Source organism: Cricetulus griseus, chromosome 4 (assembly GCF_003668045.3).
Source record: "Cricetulus griseus strain 17A/GY chromosome 4, alternate assembly CriGri-PICRH-1.0, whole genome shotgun sequence".
Lineage (NCBI taxonomy): Eukaryota > Metazoa > Chordata > Mammalia > Rodentia > Cricetidae > Cricetulus > Cricetulus griseus.
Genome location: NC_048597.1, coordinates 170,392,503 through 170,410,962, shown reverse-complemented (window position 1 = coordinate 170,410,962; position 18,460 = coordinate 170,392,503). Strand labels below are relative to the sequence as shown.

Here is an 18,460-nt window from a genome sequence, read left to right as displayed (position 1 = left end):
TCCCCAGCCTCTGGCTTCGCCTCCTCTTTGATTCAGGCAGATGGCTGGGAGTGGAGGTCCAGAAGCTGACCCTGCGGGGCCAGGACCCATGTGTAGAAGGACTGAGCAACAGCAGATAGGCAAACATCCCTTTACCCTGTTGTCTCAATTACTTATGGGGTAGTCTGAGGGGAGGGGCTACCCCCCATGGAGATGAGGGCAGAGATGATGACAACTCTCAACTTTGAACTCAGAGACTCTGGACTAAACAAAGGACCCTCTCCTTCCATGCAGGCTGAAGAGGAAGGCTTCCTCTAGCCTCCTCATTTCCTCACAAGCTCATGCTTGCCTGTGAGCATATATGGAGGCAAACAGACACATGTGTGTGCACAACAGACTGCACATCTGCAAGCATGCATACATACATAAGTGCATTTTTTGTAAACACTTGTCTGTGTCCCCATTTTGCCCTCATATCTATACCCACCTTCAGCAATACCTACTTGCATACATTTTTGGGCACAAATGATTATCCCCGAGGAATCCTGTCAGCCAGAAGAAAGAGAATGCCACCGTCTTGCCATTCAAATATTTCCCATCATTCCATGTTCATCTGAGCAGCTACCTCCTCTGGCCTCTTTAACCTCTAACCCTGAGTCTTTGCCAGCTTAAGACCTGGCTTCAGCTCTTAGCGGTCAGCAGGCTTCTGAAGGGCAGGTCTTTGTCTCAGCCCTGGGTCCCTGGAATCTGAGTGTAGTGCTGGTCCTCTACCCTGTTAAACAGCACCCTGTCTCTTCATGCTCCTATGTGCAGATGGTTCCTGCTTCAGGCCCCCACCCTCCTCCTAGCACCAGACCTGCCTTCCCACCTGCCAGGAGAATGTGCCCACCTGGAGGGCCAGCTGTCTCTATACCCAGTGAGTACACAGCTGAACTCAGCATCGTCCTCCAAGCTGATAGGTACAACCTGCATTCCTGTCTTTGCACCCAGGACTCACAATCTCATAGCAGCTCTCTACAGACCTCCCTTACCCCGCCTGTCCTCACAAGCCCCTCAGAAGTTACCAGATCTTCTCTGGCTTCTCCTATGATGCTGCTTCAGAGTGCCCTTTCTGCCCCAGATCTGAATCTTTTCACTCCTGCTCCTGCACCTTACCTGGCCTCCACCCCCAATCTGTTTGCCTCCAATACACATGCTCCTCCCCCAGTTATCTTTCCAAGTCATGAGGAGCAAGCATTGACCTGAACCCTATGGGGAACCTTTGGGAATTCTTAGTCTGGCAGCCCAGCCACCCCTTCCCTTTTCTTCCCCTCAGCTCTGTTACAGTAGCCAACAGGACCCCTGGTTCTCCCCTCCCAGGCCCCCTCTCATTCACAGCCTTGCTCCTCTGAAGCCATCAGCTTTTGAAGTCCTTTCCCTTGTCCAAGACTCAATGTCTTCATCTTCACAAGGTTGGCCTGAGTTCCCGCCATGGGCTTGGGCTTCTCTGTTAGCAGATCCTCCTCCCTTCATCTTCGACTTCTCCACCTACTCTCCTTGCTAGCCCTTCAACAAGTCACAGAACCCAGGAGTCTTCAAGTCTGGGAAAAGTGATGAAAGCTGAGACAATCTCCTCCAAACGTGCACTACCTGCCCTGTGGTAACAGACAGTAAGGTGTGCAGCAGTCAGTAGCTGTTAGGCACCTGCTACCTGCCGGGCACTAATCTGTATATGGGTTATCTTCTTTTGTCCTTATAAAGACACTAAGAGGCAGACACTGGTTGTGCCCTTTTTACAGACAAGGTGACTGAGGCCCTGCAAGTTGAGAACTTCAATAGTGGATCAAGAATTCAAGGGCAAACAGCTTGACTCCAGAATCCTGCCTTTAACTACACCATAGAAATAGAAGTTAGACTAATGATATTTTATTATTCCCAAACTCTCCCCCCTTCCTAACTTTTTCCTGTACCCTCTTCCATGATTCCTTCCTCCTTGGCTTCTATACTTTTTTTTATCTAAACACATCCTCTCCTTAATGAACTTAGACCATCACTCTCCACAGAGCCCCTCACACCTCAAGGTCAGGGTGAGTCAGCATCCTCCTCCCTGCCTCCTGCTGTCACTACCTGCCTCTGGTAGAAATGTCTACCAGATCCTTTGGGCATCCTGTCATCTCTTGGCCATCCTCCAGCACTCATCTGCCACCCATGGGGATCGTGGCAATCCCGGCACCTGGTTTGCAACCTTCCACTGCATTCTGTCTTGCCATGCCACCAACCACCCTGGATGACTTCCATTCTATACCATGGATTTAGACAAATCTAGGCTCTTGGGAGCTGGAAGCCCCGGTGATAATGACCCCTCTTAATGTCCACTGCAGACACACACCCTAGACCAGTGGGCACCTCCAGTTGTCCCAGCTCTGCACTTTCAGTGCACGGCCTTTCTGCCCTCCCTTCCTCCTGCTTTCTGCAGCTGTGCCTGGTTAGCCTCAGGGTCCCAGGATCTACAGTCTGCTGACTCCTCAGATTCTCCCCCAAAGAGCTGCCTGTCCCAGACATGACTGTCCAGCTCTCCCACTTCTCTAAGCAAATCCTCACCTCTCATGCTGACCTTTCTGAAACAGTCTTTACAAAAACACCACCCTGGCCTAGGTGAGCATCTTCCTTTCCACGTCTGCATGGGGTTCAGGAAGAAGTGCCCCAACCCCATTTGACTAAACATCCAGGCTCCTAAGCACCTCCTGCCCCCACTCCCAAACCTAAAGCCCTTCTTCCAGAAACACTGCAGTCACCTCATGCCCGCCCCAGCAGACACCACACCTTCAACTCTACAGAGAAGAGATAAGCCGCCAGAATGTCCCTTCCCTTTCTGCCACCAGGCTCCTTTGCCCATTCTCTACTTTTCTAAGCACAAGGCAGCCTGTGGCTCTTCCACCAACCTCTGAAGGCCAACCTGATCCCTCTCCAGGAGCCTTGAAGAGAGCCCCTCTCTTGCCCACATCCTCAGTACCTCCCCCCTCTAGGCATCCTTTCCCATTGGTTTCATGCATCCCAGGCTAGACTCCATCTGGACATATAGCAGAGGACAACCTTGAATTTCTTGCCTCCACCTCCTGAGTGATGGGATTTCAGGCACATGCTGCCATGCCTGGTTTTATGATGCATTGGGAATTGAACCCGGGGCTTCATGCATGTTTGGCAAGCCCTCTACCAACCAAGCTACTTCACCAGTTCAGCCTTTTATTTTAAGCTCTCTAAAGACTGCAGCCAAAGCTGTGAGTCCAGCCTGCAGGCCACAGGCCACTGTGGCAGATCCCCCTGCCACCCTCAGCCTCTCTGTCCAGCTCCTGTTTGTTGTGATCCTAGACAGCGCTGCCCCTCCTTCGCCTCACATCCCAGTCGTCTGTTTGGCTGCCTGCTGGTGAGTAGACCCTGCTGGCTTCTGCCCTGGGCTTGCATGTCAACCTCCCCCTACTCACAGCTGACCTATTCGTCTCCCATCACCCTCTCAGCTCAGGCTTCTAGAGGGGAGCATATTCCCTCCACCACCTCCTTCCTGCCCAGCCCCCCGAAGGCCCCAGGGTCTCCCCACAACAGCGGAGAAAATGCTCTTTTCCTCCAACCCCCGCCTGGCCACCAGGGCTCTATTTTTAACCCACCTCAATATCTCTGACTCAGAATCACAGGGCTCCCAGGTAGCTGCTCCCAGCCCTCCAGGCTGCTGCAGACACAGACTCAAAACCAAGAGTTGCCAGCTGGGCTTGGTCTGGGAGCATGTTTTTCTAATGTTTCTTCAATTATCACTCACTTGAGGAACAATAGTAGGTCCCTGAATGACCCTTTAGTCCTTCTCTCTTCTAATGCCCCTGGCTAGTGTAGGCTAAGGTCCCAGTCCCTCATGATAGAGTGAAGGCTGGTGTTGGCCACTCAATGGGAACAAGGCAAACTGTGAACTATGACTGAACCACCCCTTCTACATGACGATCCTTAAGCTGTGGGCTATAGACACTTGGGCTTCTGCTCAAGGTTTGGGCTTCAGTAGGTGAGGATAGGGCCTGCTATCTGTATTGCTGACAAACTCCATGCACTGTGGAGGCCGCTGGGCCAGGGGGCACACTCAGAGTAGCCAGGCTGCAGCAGGATGGTGGCTAGAAACTCTGCTGTTTTACTGACAGATTGTGTGGCCTTTGGCAAGTCATGTAAACTGTCTGAACCTGTCTTTTCATGTTTAAAATAAGACCATTAGACCCTACATCAGTGATCTTGGCAAAATTAGCTAAGATACTATTAATTCCTGGGGTGTCTTGTAGCCCAGGTTGGAATGACTTTGGACTTCTGATCCCCCAGCCTCCACCTTTGCAGAGTGCTAGGATTACAGGTGTGTGCCACCATGTCAGATCTAGGTAGTGAGAGTGCTTGAACCCAGGGTTTTGAGTATGCCATGCAAGCACCCTATCAACTAAGCTGCATCCTCGGCTCCTGGGATACTATTTCTAACACATTATATGTTGTGTTTTACCATTCTGTGCCAACAAAATGTGGGGCCTATCCAGAGAAATGTGGGAGCCCTTTGAAGTCTCCTGGCTTCACCTCAAGCAGCACTGAGTCTGAGAGATGGGCAGACCCACTCCACAGGGGAGTTGATGACCTGAAGTCCAACTCAGTGGCAAATGTTGCCTAAGCTGGGGGAGAAGATGGGGTTTATTTATCTGTACATCCCAGAAGCTTTGGGCTGCCAGAATGGAATGCAGCTGAGGCTCAAAGGGAAAATGGGACAGTGTAGCCTGCTAGCTACTACAGCCTCAAAGAGGAGATGGGGGTGTGCCTAGTGTGCCCAAGAATCAGTGTTGTGTCTTGAGGCCCACACAATATGGAAGGAGTCAGGGAAGCCCAAGGGTCTCAGTTCTCTATGTCTCTGTTTAAGGAGTTCCTTTCTCTCACAGCCCTCCTCAAATTCCCCACAAGTACACAGAGAAGACAAGGCCGGGTACACTGAAGGCACCACAGAGGCCAGAGAGGCTGTCAGAGGGCTGAGCCTGCAGAAGAAAAGGAAAGAAGTGTGGCTCAGAGGCCTCGGTCTGATGCCTGGATAGAGGAAAGACAGGGACACCCTGAAAGGCAGACCTGGAAGCCAGGGTTCTTCTGGGAGCTTCAGGAGCCATGAGGATTGCAGATTTCCCTGGGAGCAGACTGGATGACATATCCTCCTTCCAGCCTGGCTGCTGGGGACACTTTGAGGTGATAACCCCTTGCTTTCCTGAGGGGTTGAGTTCTCTGAAAACTTTGTGCACACAGACACAAACTAATTATATACATACATATATATGTGCATATGTACACACACACACACACACACACACACACAAACACTCACACACACACAACTGCACAGCAAAGGACATCTTCTTGCCCTACAATAGTCCAAGTGTCCAAGTTGTCAGAATGCTGAACTCCCTCAGGCTAGTGCTTCAACACCCAGTGAGAGAAGATGGTCTGAAGGAAATAGGGGAAAGGACCAACATTTAACAAACTTAGATCCACTTACAAGAATCAAAGAAGGCTCAAGCCCCACTCCCCCAGGAACCATCTGCTCTACTGTTCAGGAGAGTGGGACAAAAATAGAGTATTGTTGTAGAGTAGCACATGAAAACCACCCCACCCCCAAGGGAAATTAGGTAGCAGGGCTCATCTGCCCTTGTAAAAAGGACTATCAGGGTGAAGGAGAAAACGGGCTCAAGTTGTACCAACCTCCGATAGGTTTGGACCACAGTGACTATGGTAGGGTGAACCAATGAGAAAACGAAATTTTGCTGTACACCCTGATTTTGCTGAGCTGGGTCGGTTGAGCAATAAGGATCCCACTGAAGTATATGGGCTCTGAGGGTCTGGGGCCAGATGGGTCTCTAGTCCTCCCCTGTCTCAGCAAGGAGGCTAAGGGAGGGCTAAGATCCTCAAAGGTCCTCCCAGCCTGATTTTCACGATTTTGATTTATAACAACCTGTGTATGACAATGTGGGGAATAGTTCACTAGAAAAGAGGGACAGAGCCGGGCGTTGTGGCACACGCCTTTAATCCCAGCACTCGGGAGGCAGAGGCAGGCGGATCTCTGTGAGTTCGAGGCCAGCCTGGTCTCCAGAGCGAGTTCCAGGATAGGCTCCAAAGCTACACAGAGAAACCCTGTCTCGAAAAAAAAAAAAAAAAAAAAAAAAAAAAAAGAAAAGAAAGAAAGAAAAGAAAAAAGAAAAAAGAAAAGAAAAGAAAAGAAAAGAAAAGAGGGACAGGGCTGGGCATGGGACAGAGAAGTCAGAATTTGACTGGGGCCCTGGGAGCTAATGCAGGACTGAGGCAACTTGAAGCTATCACAGCAGGTACCTAAGGCCAGAGGTCCTTTGGGAAAGCCCACCACATAGGCTCCCTGAGTATTGAGTGGCATATTAAGCAGGAGGGGTGTGCACTGGCTATGTTTTTGTCAACTTTACACAAGCCACGGTTATCTGGGAAGAGAGAACTTCAATTGAGAACATGCCTGCATCAGATTGCCTATAGGCAAGTCTATGGGGCATCTTCTTAATTAATGATTGATGTGGGAGGACCCAGGGGTACCATCCCTGGACAGATGGTTCTGGGTTGCGTTAACAAAACAAAACAAAACAAAAACCAAATAAAACCAGGCTGAGCAAGCCATGAGGAGCAAACCAAGTAAGCTGCACTCCTCCATGGCCTCTACATCAGTTCCTGCTTCCAGGTTCCTGCCCTGACTTCCCTTCAGGATAGACTATGTGATCTGGACATGTAAGCCAAATAAACCCTTCCTCCCTGTGTCACTTTTGGCTGTGTTTTATCACAGCAGTAGAAAGTGAATGAAGACAGAATGATTCCTAGAACTGAGCCTGCCTCGCCTCATTCTGAGGAGGCAACTCAGTGTGACCACATACCTCAGAGATGCTGCAGTGGCCACCACCTAGGCTTTAGGACCTTGGTAAAATGCAACCCTAGTCCTTATCATATTCAAATGGGGAAAACAAGTCAAAGAAAAGCTTTAGCTAAACCCACATGGCTACACTAGCCTTTGAGTCTCATACTCTTCCTTGGTCCTGTTCTAGAAGTTGCCTCCCAAGAGCCTCTGAAACTGGAATGGAGGTCACTTCATAGCTGGCAGACCTATGGACCTGTGGGTTCCTCCATCCACAGCCACCTAGTATAACCTGCAGTCTCCACGAGTCCTCATACTGAAAGCCCTTGGAAGGCCAGCTCTGAGCTTCCAAGAGTGGAAAAATCTCCCCAGGAGTTTCCCCCAGGAGTTAGGAGAACAGTCAGGACCTTAGGCAAGAAGGGGGCATTTCAGATCATTTTTATTAAGCCCTTGCTCCAAGTTGGTCCCTGGGTAGGCTTCCCAAGGAGCATAGCAAAGAAAGTCTTCTTAAAACTCCACAGGCTGGGAGCTAATGGACTGCCCCTGCAAGTCCTCAGCAGAAAGATGCCCAAGGGGCCCCAAATACTTCAGGACCAGAGGCCATAAAATTGCAGGATCCATCCTGGCTTGGCTCAGTAGAGTGAGGTTCCTTCTCATCAGCTCCACTGGTCAGCAGGGCCCTGCTGGCTCAATTTGCACTAATGGGGTCAGGATTGCAGGCTCAATACCTATTTGTGCAATTAGCTCTGCTCTCTTCTCAGGCTTAGCCTGAGTCCTGACCCTGGATGCTGAGAGAGGAAAGGAGCTTGCTGGGGTTCCACAACAAGGCAGGATAAGGATGAGAGGACAAACTCCTGGTGTGGGGAGGGCTCACACTTAGGCCAACTCAGGGTGGTAAGGCAAGGGCTCCAAGTGAGCTAACCTCAGCTCATCTGCTAAAAACTTCTCAGTTAGACCACAATTCTAAAAGGTGTTACAGGGATTGATGAGACCTGGGTGTCTGCCGTCTTTGCTGTGCTCAGGGGAAGAAACAGGTGTGTCATATCTTCTGAGGAATTGCAGAAAGGAGAAACCTATGGCTGGCTGGGCTTTCAGTGGCCAGGGACTTGTGTTAATCATTGACAGGGGCTGCTCCAACCTTCAAGGGGACTGCAGGGTAATTACTTCTGGGCTCCAGGCCACACACTCAGTAACATTATGACAGCAGTGTCTGTCTTCTGGGCCTTGTGGGAAAGGAGAAGGAAGTACCCTCCTAGGCTGCTGCAGGCTCAGTGTACATGCCCAGCAACGGCAACAGCAGACGCAGACAGGCAACAGGGCCAGGGGCCTGGGAGTTAAGAGAGCAGCGCCCAAGGAGTGCAGATGCAAAGAGCCAGGGTCTGATAACCTGCCCTCTATGACTGACAACACCCACCTCAAGTGCCCAACCACCTTCTTAGAAAGCATGTAAAACTATTCTCTCTCTTTCAGGTCCACTTCAGACTGGCTTCCTTCACTGGCCACCTAGCCACATTGGCCTGTCATTTTTCTGTTTCTCCCAAACCAGACCCAGGAAGCTTACAAGGAGCCAGCATCCTCTCCTGACAGGTCAGTGGTGACTCCCCTTTCTCACAATATATGAAAACAGTCCTGGGACATGCAGACTCCTGGAGGGCATGATCCCCTTATCTTGCTCCTCCTCCAGCAGAGAAAACAACGCATTAGCCAGCCCTGTTATGTATTAATTTCTGAAAGCCTCGTTCACGCAGACATAACACATCCACCCACATGGGTAAATGCTTAGACAGACACAAAATCACCAGTACAATTATCAGGCCCCCGCAGCTGCCAGGATCAGACCTGGAAACCCCACCGCATATTCTCTAGAGTTCTAGGTGCCCTGGGCAGAGGGAGTCCCACTATGGAGCCCATACTCACTCACTGCATGGCCATCTCTGGGCAGGCACCTCAGGCCTTGCTGCCTGGCTGGGAACACCAGACACCAGGCCCAACAATGAGGGTGCAGAGTAGGGCAAGGAGTGGTCATGTATGAGACTTGGCAGTTCCAGCAGTGGTGGAACTGCTGCTTATTTATAATTTGTGCTTTGCCTACCAGAGAGGACCAAAGGCATCTTGCTCAAATGCTAAGAGGCACAGGAGCTTCAGAAGGCAAGGGGAGCACAAGGTGGTGAGTGTTCTCAATCCTGCCCCAAGCTCTGGGTCCTCCAGGAGGACACTGAAATTGGTTCAGAGGCTTTTGCTCCAGGGCCTGAGCCAAGCCTTTATCTTATGAGTCCCTGAGCCTAGTTATGACTGACTTTTTATCCTGGTCATAAGCTGAGCCCTGATCCTAATCACAAACGAAGCCTACTGGTCACACTCTGAGTCCAGACCACTGAACTCTGACCTTCATCAGAGACTGAACTCTGCCCCTGGTCATGGATTGAGCCTGGATTCCAGACATAGGCCTTGGCTGAGTCCTAATCTACACACCCACTCCACATCCTTGTTTTTCTAAAGGATTCAATACATAGACCAAGTACTATTTGCTTCTCTGGTGGACCAAGCATGGACACCCCTGGCTATTTGTTCCTCTTCCCTTGGAACCTGAACCATCCTCCTGGAACAGGAATGTACTACCAAATCCCAACGGTCTACCCAGCAGTCAAGACCTGCCAGGAGAGGATCAGGTGGGTAGGCATCTGGACTCCAAAAGTGACAGCCCTGAAGTGGGACTAGAATTTGGCTAAGTCCCCATGCTCTGAGCTGTCCGATAAAGGAAGATTCCATTCTTGAGATGAGCTTGAAACATTTCTTTTCCTCTTTCCAATCTGGCTGCATTGCAAGTAGTGGAGCCCAGAGTGCAGCTCACCATTGAGCTGCACCCACAGTGCAGGTGTACATTTCCATGAAGGATGAGGTTGGGGTGGGGACCATTCAGGAAGACTTCGCTGGAAGCCCCATTCTGAAAGCCGGAGGTAGACCAGGGTTTTAAGACCTTTGTAGAGAGACATATAACTGAGTAGGTTCTGATTTTGTCTTTGGTGCCAACTTCCTTTGTGGCCTTCTCTGCCTCCATCTACACAAGGAATACTCCAGATGAGGTTTGTTCTGGTCTTTTATTTGGGGCTCTGAGACCTAATGGGCTTCCTGTACCTGCTGATCACCCCCTTTTTCTGAGCCCCTCCATAATGTTTTGGTTCTCAGGAGAATATTCCCTAGAATATTTAAAATTTTAAAGCGAAGGAGAAGAGGTGAGGGGGAAGAGGAGGAGGGGGGAGGGAGGGAAGGAGGGAAGACATAAGTTCAGAGTTCCACAGATGAGATTCGGATGCCAGGCCTGGTTCTTCCTAATGATGTGATTGGGAATAAATTGTTCCCTGACCCCCATACCAGCCTTGTCTATAAAACGAGCACAATTAAACTATCTGGGGGCCACTCTGAAGAGTAAATGAGATAAAATGTACCCAGTTCCCCACACAACCTAGCATATGGCAGCTGCTCCATGATGGCGGTTATTAGTCTAAAAACCATCTGACTTGAGTCTCCTCATTTGAGTGAAGGGTTGTGAACTTGGAAGCAATAAGGGTATGAGTAGATGGCGAATGGCAAGGCTGGATGTGAGACAGATATCATAGGAACAGCTAGGGTCCAGAAACTTAGGACAAGATGGACAACACAGGCCCAACTAGAGGGTGAACCACTGGCTTTCCCGTGCTCCTGGCTGTGAGGTGGGAATGTTGAGGTCAGAGCTGTTCTCAGTATTTTCAAGAGAAGTCCCCAGCCATACCGTGTGTGTGTGTGTGTGTGTGTGTGTGTGTGTGTGTGTGTGTGTGTGTGTGTGTGTGTGCAGGTGTATGGAAGCCATTCACACAATTGTTCTCCACCTTATTTTTTGTGGGGAGGATAGGGTCTCTCAATGAACTTGGACTCACTGATTTGGTTAGGTTGCCTGGCTAGCAAGCCCCAGGAATCCTCCTGTCTCTTCCTCCACACTGGAATTAAAGGCATACATCATGACACATGGCTTTAAAAAATTATTATTAATGTGGGTGCTAGGGATCCAAACTCATGTCCTCAGTACTTACATCGCAAGCACTTTTTCTGAGTGAACCATGTCCTCAGCCCAGCCCCCTATATTGCCATGTCCTAACTTGCTACCTTAAATTATGCCTCAGATCTGTCACAATGCACTATGTTAGCCATTGGGTCCACTCAGTGCTGCATTTGGTCCACAGGATGTTGTTCAGCAGTACCAAGCACTCTTCTCTGTTGTCTTGAGCATCCTTGGTGCTGGAGAACTCACCCCCTCTCACTGCTGCCTCCTGCCCAGCTTTGGGTGGTTGTGATGGTAGAAAGTACCTCTGAGTGGCTTCCTGGCCCTTGGGACCACAGATTTCCAGGTCCCTGGCACTGCTTTCTCAACAAGGAAGCTTGGCTGGCAGACAGCATCCTTTCCAAAGCCAAGACAATGCCCCTGCCCTCCAGTGGCCTCTCTGGCTGGGAAATGTGGATTCTTCAGTATCCCCTGGGCCCAAGCAGGACTGCCTGGCTGGCCTCTGTAGCCTTTCTATTAATTAGCAACTGACAGTACAGCTTTGTAAGCACTCTCAAGCCAAGCAGGAACTATGGCTGCCTCAGTTATATGACAAACACCCAGTGGACTGGGCCAGGACCTTCTGCTGTACATGATTTCCCCCTTGGTATCAGTGTTGTGGCAGAGACAAGGGCCACTTGGGCCTCAATGACACTTGTCCTCCCTGTTATCTGAATGGAGGCTGGGAGAGGGAGAGAAGTTGACAGGCAAGCCTATACCACAGAAAAAGCTGTCCATGACCAGGGGCAGGAAAGGGGAACACAGGATTGGGACAGATCCCGTGCTCAAGGTACTAAGGCAGCTGCTATTCAGGATGCCACTGTCCCCTCCCAGCTGGCTACTGTCACAGCAACCTGTCACCTAGGGACTCCCACCAACAATGCCTACCTATTCTATTTGGAAATCTCACTTCAGTATGATATCCCTGTCCTTTCTGCTCCCTCTCTCAGGCCTTGGCCTCTGACCATTAGGACAGGAGAGAAGCTGAGAAAGTGGTGACTTGGAGTAACAGGAGTCCCCTGGTTACCTGGTCTCCTCCTGCTCTTCAGCATCCCTAGAAGCCAGCATGCAGAGCCAGCAAACCCAAACCAAACCTCGAACCACAATGCAGGAAGCCGGAGATGAGACTGTGAATCTGACATCCCAGGGCACAAGTGACCTCTGAGGCCTGGTCCACCTCCTTTACAGCATCCTGCCCCCCCACCCCCGAGCTGAGACTGGGGCTGGAGGCCAAGGGCTCCATTGCCAAAGGCAGAAGAAACAGGCTCAGGCCTCTGCAATCATGGCCTAAGCATATGAGCTGTAAGCTCAGGACTCCACACCTGGTCCCAGGGCACCAGAATTATATCATTACATACAAGAAGCTGCATTTTAATAAGGTCCCAGAGTGAGATGGATAACATTCCAATAAAGAGCTGCATTAAAAAAAAAAACAGAGTTCCATCCAATACCACCAAGTAGCCAGGAGGATTGATGGGTGGTTTGGATAAGTGGAAGGAAGATGTGGGAATGTGAAGCCTCGCAACCTGGAGAGGAGATGAACAGGCTGAAGAGCACTGTTGGGTTTCCCTGTGTGAAGTCTGCTACTTACTAGTATGAAATCCTTGGCTCATAAAACCAAAGGGACAGAGGCAAGGCCAAACAGGAGAAGGCAGCCCCCAGACCCATGATACAGTTACCAGATATGGGAGCTAAAGGCAAGTTACAGGGAGAACCAGATAGCCAGCGGGCTTAGCCCTCTGGCCCGGTGGGTTTCCAGGCTCCTGTACTTATGAAGACAACATACCCCAAGCTCCACTAGCTCTAGCCTTGTGAGGGGGGGCACACTGCACAGCTGGAGAGTCCGCTGCCCACTGTGCCAGCCAACAGCACCACCCAGGCAGCTCACCTTGGAATTCCCCTCTGCACCAAGTCGCCCTCCCCTCTCTGCTGCCTGTGCCTGCTGTGCCTTTCACCCTATTTCCCACGTTGCCAGCAGGAACAGCTGGCCAAGAAAGGCTCTCCTAAGAAAGGGCCTCCAAATTCCCAGCCCCAGAACCAGACGGCCTCCTTCCTGAACAGTCCTATCCAAGGCTGCAAGGGAAAGTACATGGGAGTCAGACAAGCAATGATCGTCGAACAGATGTTCTTTCCTATCCCAGGCTTCTAACTGATCCCTGACTGCTTTTGCACTCTGCTGGCAATGGGAGGCCCAAGTACAAATCACAGAGGGACACCCTACACACACCATACTAGACTCCAAGGAAGGCTAGTGTCCCACCCGCACCAGGCCCTAGACTGTCTGACCAGGGCCTACAGTGGAGCCCACAGCCATCATCCCCCACATGATTCTCAATTTAGGGAAACCCCAGACACAGGGGATTGTGTGCCACCCCCACCTGGCACATGCCTACGTCTATGTGTATTTCTCTAGATACTGACTTGGCAGTTTCGAGCAGGCTCTCAGTCAAGTCTCTGACAGTAGACTGGTTCAGAACCCCTGGCCAGAGCCCAGAACAGAGACCCACATGGTCTACCCAGGACCAAGGAGAGGAAAGAGTGAGAGCAAGGAAAGTATTTGACCACTCACTGTAGACTCTTGCCTCATCTGAGTGCCTATATTTGCACAGTTTGTGTCCAACATAGAAATTAACAAGAGGAGTACCATTTTCTGGGCAGGAAAACTGAGGCTCACAGAAGGTTGATAACTCAATTAGGGACTAATAGTGAACAGGTTGGGTAGGGGATATGTGGTGAGCAATGGTATTGATCTGGTTCAGCAACAAGAAGTCTACTGAGGCAAATCCTAGGACCTACCAGTATCCAGTATCCTCAGTATCCAGAGTTTCAAAGACCAACTGCTTTAGCCCCAATAAAAGGATGCTTTCAGATCCTCCAGTATCTTTCTTTCCTCGTTGATTTAAAAGGATCAGGCCAGGAGAGGGCGAGGAGGTGTGGAGAAGCCAGCTTTTGCCTGCTCGCTGCTGTTTGGGGCGCAACAGTAGGCTCAGAGCTAATATTCAGAAAAGAGCTTCCCTGGTCCACCCACACAGCCCCAAGACACAGTCTCAAACACACATCTCTGACATACACACTCCCAGGTCAACTCCCTGAGCCTGACATTTGAAATTTTGGCCAATCAGCCTCCAGGACAAAAGCAACTAGACCTTCTCTATGGGTTCCTGCTCTCTTTTCCCCCTTCCGTCTTCTTAGGAAACCAGGGTATCTAGCTAGTGTGTTATGTGTTCTTATGTTCCAACTCCAAACCCAGGCTTTGAGGATAGAGGTCCCATGAAGGAAGGACTGGTTCTGGAACCTTGGTCAATAGCCTGGGTGTTTCCTTAGGGTTGCCACATGCTGGCCTCCCCCAAAGCATGAGCTTCAGAAGGCCAATGGGGTGTTGGAGAGGAAGGGAAGTTTTGAACCTGGGAGAAGCCACGTGACTAGCTAGGGTGATGAGAATGGCTCAGGCAAGAAGCAGAATAGTCAGGAATAGCCTAGTCTCTCTCAGTCGTGGCCCAGGTTATGGTGGGGCTCAAAACAAGCCCATGACTTTCCAGGGAAACGTACCCAGCCCTTCTCTCCTGGGACAGATGTCAGAAACAGCCCATCATAGCCAGCCCTGAACTTCAAACCGCAAACTCAATCTATCATAGTTTGCTGCTGCTTCTTTAGTAAACCAATTCTGCTGGATCAATGCTTCCTGCCAGTCAAAATGATGAATAAATCCTTAGTGGGTCTGGGGAGTGCTGCAGAAGTTCTGGTGGGGGATGATGTCTGTCTCCAGAAAAAGGCCCATGGCCAGCACCTGAAACTTCATGGTTCAAGGCTTGGGATCTCCAGGGGGAGTGATGATTTGGATGGACTGATGTGTTTTCTTAACTTAGCAGATTCAGCTAATCCCTAGTCTCCTTGACTTCTGAAGCAAAGACTAGCTGTTTGGGCCGAAGAGCAGAAGGGGCACAACCACTGCCCTCCAGAGACTCTCACACTCCCTCTTGGATTGTTTTCCATCCTACAGACCCAGCATCGGACAGCTGCAAGGCTGGGCGTAGAAGATTTGCACTTCCAGCTACCAGTCTCTGTTGCTTGTGCAAAACAAACAAAACAAAAACCCACATTAAAACCCAGTTGGGCCAGGTGGTGGTGGCACATGCCTTTAATCCACGCACCTGGGAGGCAGAGGCAGATGGATCTCTGTGAGTTCGAGACCAGCCTGGTCTACAGAAGGAGTTCTAAGACAGTCAGGGCTACACAAAGTAACCCTGTCTTGAAAAACCAAACCAAACCAGACCAAACAAACAAGCAAACAAAAAAAAACAGTTGGACCCTTGTTCTGTTGTCTATCAGTCTTCCTGTGCCCACCTTCTCCAATGCCTCAGATATGATGTCCCCAAAGCCTGTATTAGTGGAGGCTCTACAGCTAGGGGACTGTAAATCAGCATGCTATGAATGTCACAGCTAAGACTAGGAAAGCTTTGGCTGTGTGTGTGGACGGGAGGGGGTGCTTCAGTCCCAGATCTTGACCGTCTAAGGGAAGATGGGTGCAGAGGGCAAGGCTTTGCAGCCAGAAGGTTCTCCATCAGTGTTTGTCACCGGACATGTCTGGGGTTGACAATGGGCTTGAAGATAAGAACTATGAATAGAAGTTTTCCCACCACAAAGATGGGCAGAAGTAGAGTATTTGATAGGAGTGCATAAGCAATCTCAAGTGATTGATACTGGACCTGACTGTCTCCACCACTGAGGGAAGACAAGCCTGGGATACCCAGAGACAGCAGGGGCAAAGGAGGCATGGCTTCTGTCCAGTTCTCCCTAGTTCCCCAGTGCCAGTCACAGGAATTCACTGAGGATCCTAAGGAGGATGCACCTTTGCTCACATAGTTTGAGGGCTACAGCTCTGTCCAGCAAGCCCACTGCCTCCTTGCTCCCTGAGAACAGGAAGAACAATCGATTTCTCAAAAGAAAAAGGGGAACGGAACCAAAAGAGGGTGCCTCTCTATTCACCACCTATTTTAAGCCACCAAAGTGTTGTCTGACTGGTCATTCCCAGCCAAAGAAATCTCTCTCATTGGATGGAAAACAGCTTTGCTCTCATTACAAATCGGCTTCCCTGGAGTTTGTAAAGAGGCTCTGGTCGGCAAAAACGTTCCTTTATACAGGGAGGCCAGCAGGTAGGCAGGCAAGGGAGACAAACAGGGCAGGACACAGGGAGAGAGAGGAAGAAAAACCCAGCTAGATCTTCATTCTAATCTGGTGTGTTAGGAAAGCTCAGGAAGTGAGAGAGTGGGGGCTCAGAACCTTCTTAAAGGCATTCTTGATGCAAACTCAGAAGCAACCCATAACCTCTCTTATACACAACTCAGTCCACAGGCCTGATTGGGGAAGGGGTACTTCACTACCAGATCTTGACCATCTAAGGGAAGATGGGTGTGGACGTAGCCACTGATTGGTATCCACTGGTCATTGGTATTAGATTCAGGAGATGAAAGAGGGGACAGGATCCCTCTCCCTGACTTGTCTGGAGATGGGGACAAGACACTGAACTAGTTGGGGATCAATAGACAACTGCATGTCAGTCAGGACACCAGACATCTTCACTGGCCAATGTGAGCAAGGTCATTCTGCCCTGCCAGTGTAAAAGCTAGCTGTATCAGGGTACCTGCTCCTGGTCCACCACTCAGCATGAGGGGCTGGGTAAAGCTGTGTGGAGAGCTTTCATCCTGGGCCTGAGGAGCCAGTGACCTCAGTCCTCCAGAAATCTGGCTGCAGCTTCGCAGGCCCAGCAAACATATTAATACCTGCAGTCAGCACCCAAGGAGCTGGCCCAGCTGCTAAGATATCTATCTCCCTCCATGACCCTTCTCTGCAAGCTGAATGACCTGGAGCTGCCTCTAGGATGGCCACCTTGACTCTGCAGCCTGCAAGGGGGAGGTGCATGGCTTGGCTGCAGGCAGGGCTAGGCCAGGCTCAGAACACCTCTGAGCTTGTCTCCAATGCGGCCCAGACCCTGGAAAAGAGATGGCAGGAGCCCGAAGACTGAGGAAGTTCCTAGTGTGCTGCAGGAGGTCCAGAGGTGTCTGGGACTCTCCAGGCGCCCCACTTCTCTGGGAGCTTCCAGCACAAGGAAGCAAAGTTAACTCAGGCTGGGAGGCAGGACTGGGAAGAAAGCATGCCTGCAACTGTACAAGGCATCCACAGCATCCCCACCTGGCCTCTTACCTGAAGTCACTGTAGGGGTGGATAATCCAAAACCCGGCTGACTTAACCCTCTCCTGCTCGCGCTCCACCGCTTTCTGACTGCCGAACATCCTTAGGGAGAATTTGTTGACCCCAGGTTGCAGCATGGCACCGAACTGGCGCTGCATGAAGCCGGTCTGGCCCAGGCGCACCTCGGCCTCGGGGAGGATTTGGTCGCTGGCGGCCGCGCCTCCCTCCACTTTGATAGCGGTGTCCGCCGAGGGCTGCTCACCGGAGGCGGAGGCCGGCTGCGGCGGCGGCTGCTGGGGCGGCGGCGAGGCTGCGGGCTGTGCCGCGGCGCCGGGGCGCTCGGGCTCGGCCACCAGGCCCGGGGGCGTCCTGTCCTCGCCGGGGGACGCGTCGCCCTCGGCGGCAATAAGCCGCCGCTCCTCCGCGGAGTCATGCAGGTGCCCGTGACTGCTGCTACTCCCTGCTCCACCGCTGCCTCCACCTCGGCTGCCCAGCGAGGCCAGGCTCCCGCGGAAGCGCCTGCAGTCACCGTTGGTGCTGGACTTGCCGGTGCTGCGGCCCGGCCCCTCGCTGTCTGTAGCCCCGAGGGCCGCACCCCGGGACTCCGCGCAGCCGGCGGCCGCCGAGGGTGAGGGCGAGGGCAGTGGGCGCAGCCGGATGCTCCTGCGGCTCGGGTCCTGGCGGCCCCCGGCCCCCTCCTCCTCTCCATCCTCTTCCTCGTCCATGATCCACGCCTTGGCCCCCACCTGCTGCGGGAGGCTGTAGAGCCGCTTGCGCATGGACGGCGGCAGCTTGTCCATGGTGCCAGGGGCTGGGCCCGGGGCAGCGGTGCGGGTGCGGCACAGGGGACCCGCTCCAGGTGCGCCGGCCAGTGGGGACGCGTCCTTCGCTGCCGACCCGGGGCCGCCTCAGGAGCCCATGATCGCGCCGGCTGCGCGCCGAGAGGAGGCTCCTAGTCCGGCCGCGGGTCCCGGGGTTCGCCGCGCTGCGACTCCTCTCCGGCCCCGCTTGGGTGCGGGGACCCCAAGCTCCCTCCCTCACTTCCCTCCCTCCAGCGATCAGGGGCGCGGCGCGCGGCCCGGCTCCAGGCGCCCCGCCCCCGCGGGGAACAATGGGCGCGGGCAGCAGCAGTGCTGCGGCCGCCGCGCTCCGGGAACCGCTCCGGAGCGAGAGCGCACTGCCCGCGCGCCTCCCGGGAGTGCGTCCGGCGGGCGGCTGGAGCTGTCAGCGTGTGTGGCCGCCCGGGCTCTGCGGAGGGCCACCCGCGTGCTCGCCTCGCCTCCTCTAGCAGAGCCCGGCAGGCGGGTCCTGGGGACTCCCGC

At 52.2% G+C, this 18,460-nt stretch overlaps 1 protein-coding gene across 1 annotated transcript in view; it reads right to left on the bottom strand.

Moving 5' to 3' along the window:
* Positions 1 to 17,938, bottom strand: part of Hcn4 (hyperpolarization activated cyclic nucleotide gated potassium channel 4) — a 39,491-nt gene extending 21,553 nt beyond the window's left edge. The window contains exon 1 of the mRNA XM_027414906.2: positions 17,151 to 17,938. Within this exon, the coding sequence (XP_027270707.1) occupies positions 17,151 to 17,938 (788 nt within the window). The remainder of the gene's footprint in view (positions 1 to 17,150) is intronic.
* Positions 17,939 to 18,460: the final 522 nt, after the last annotated feature.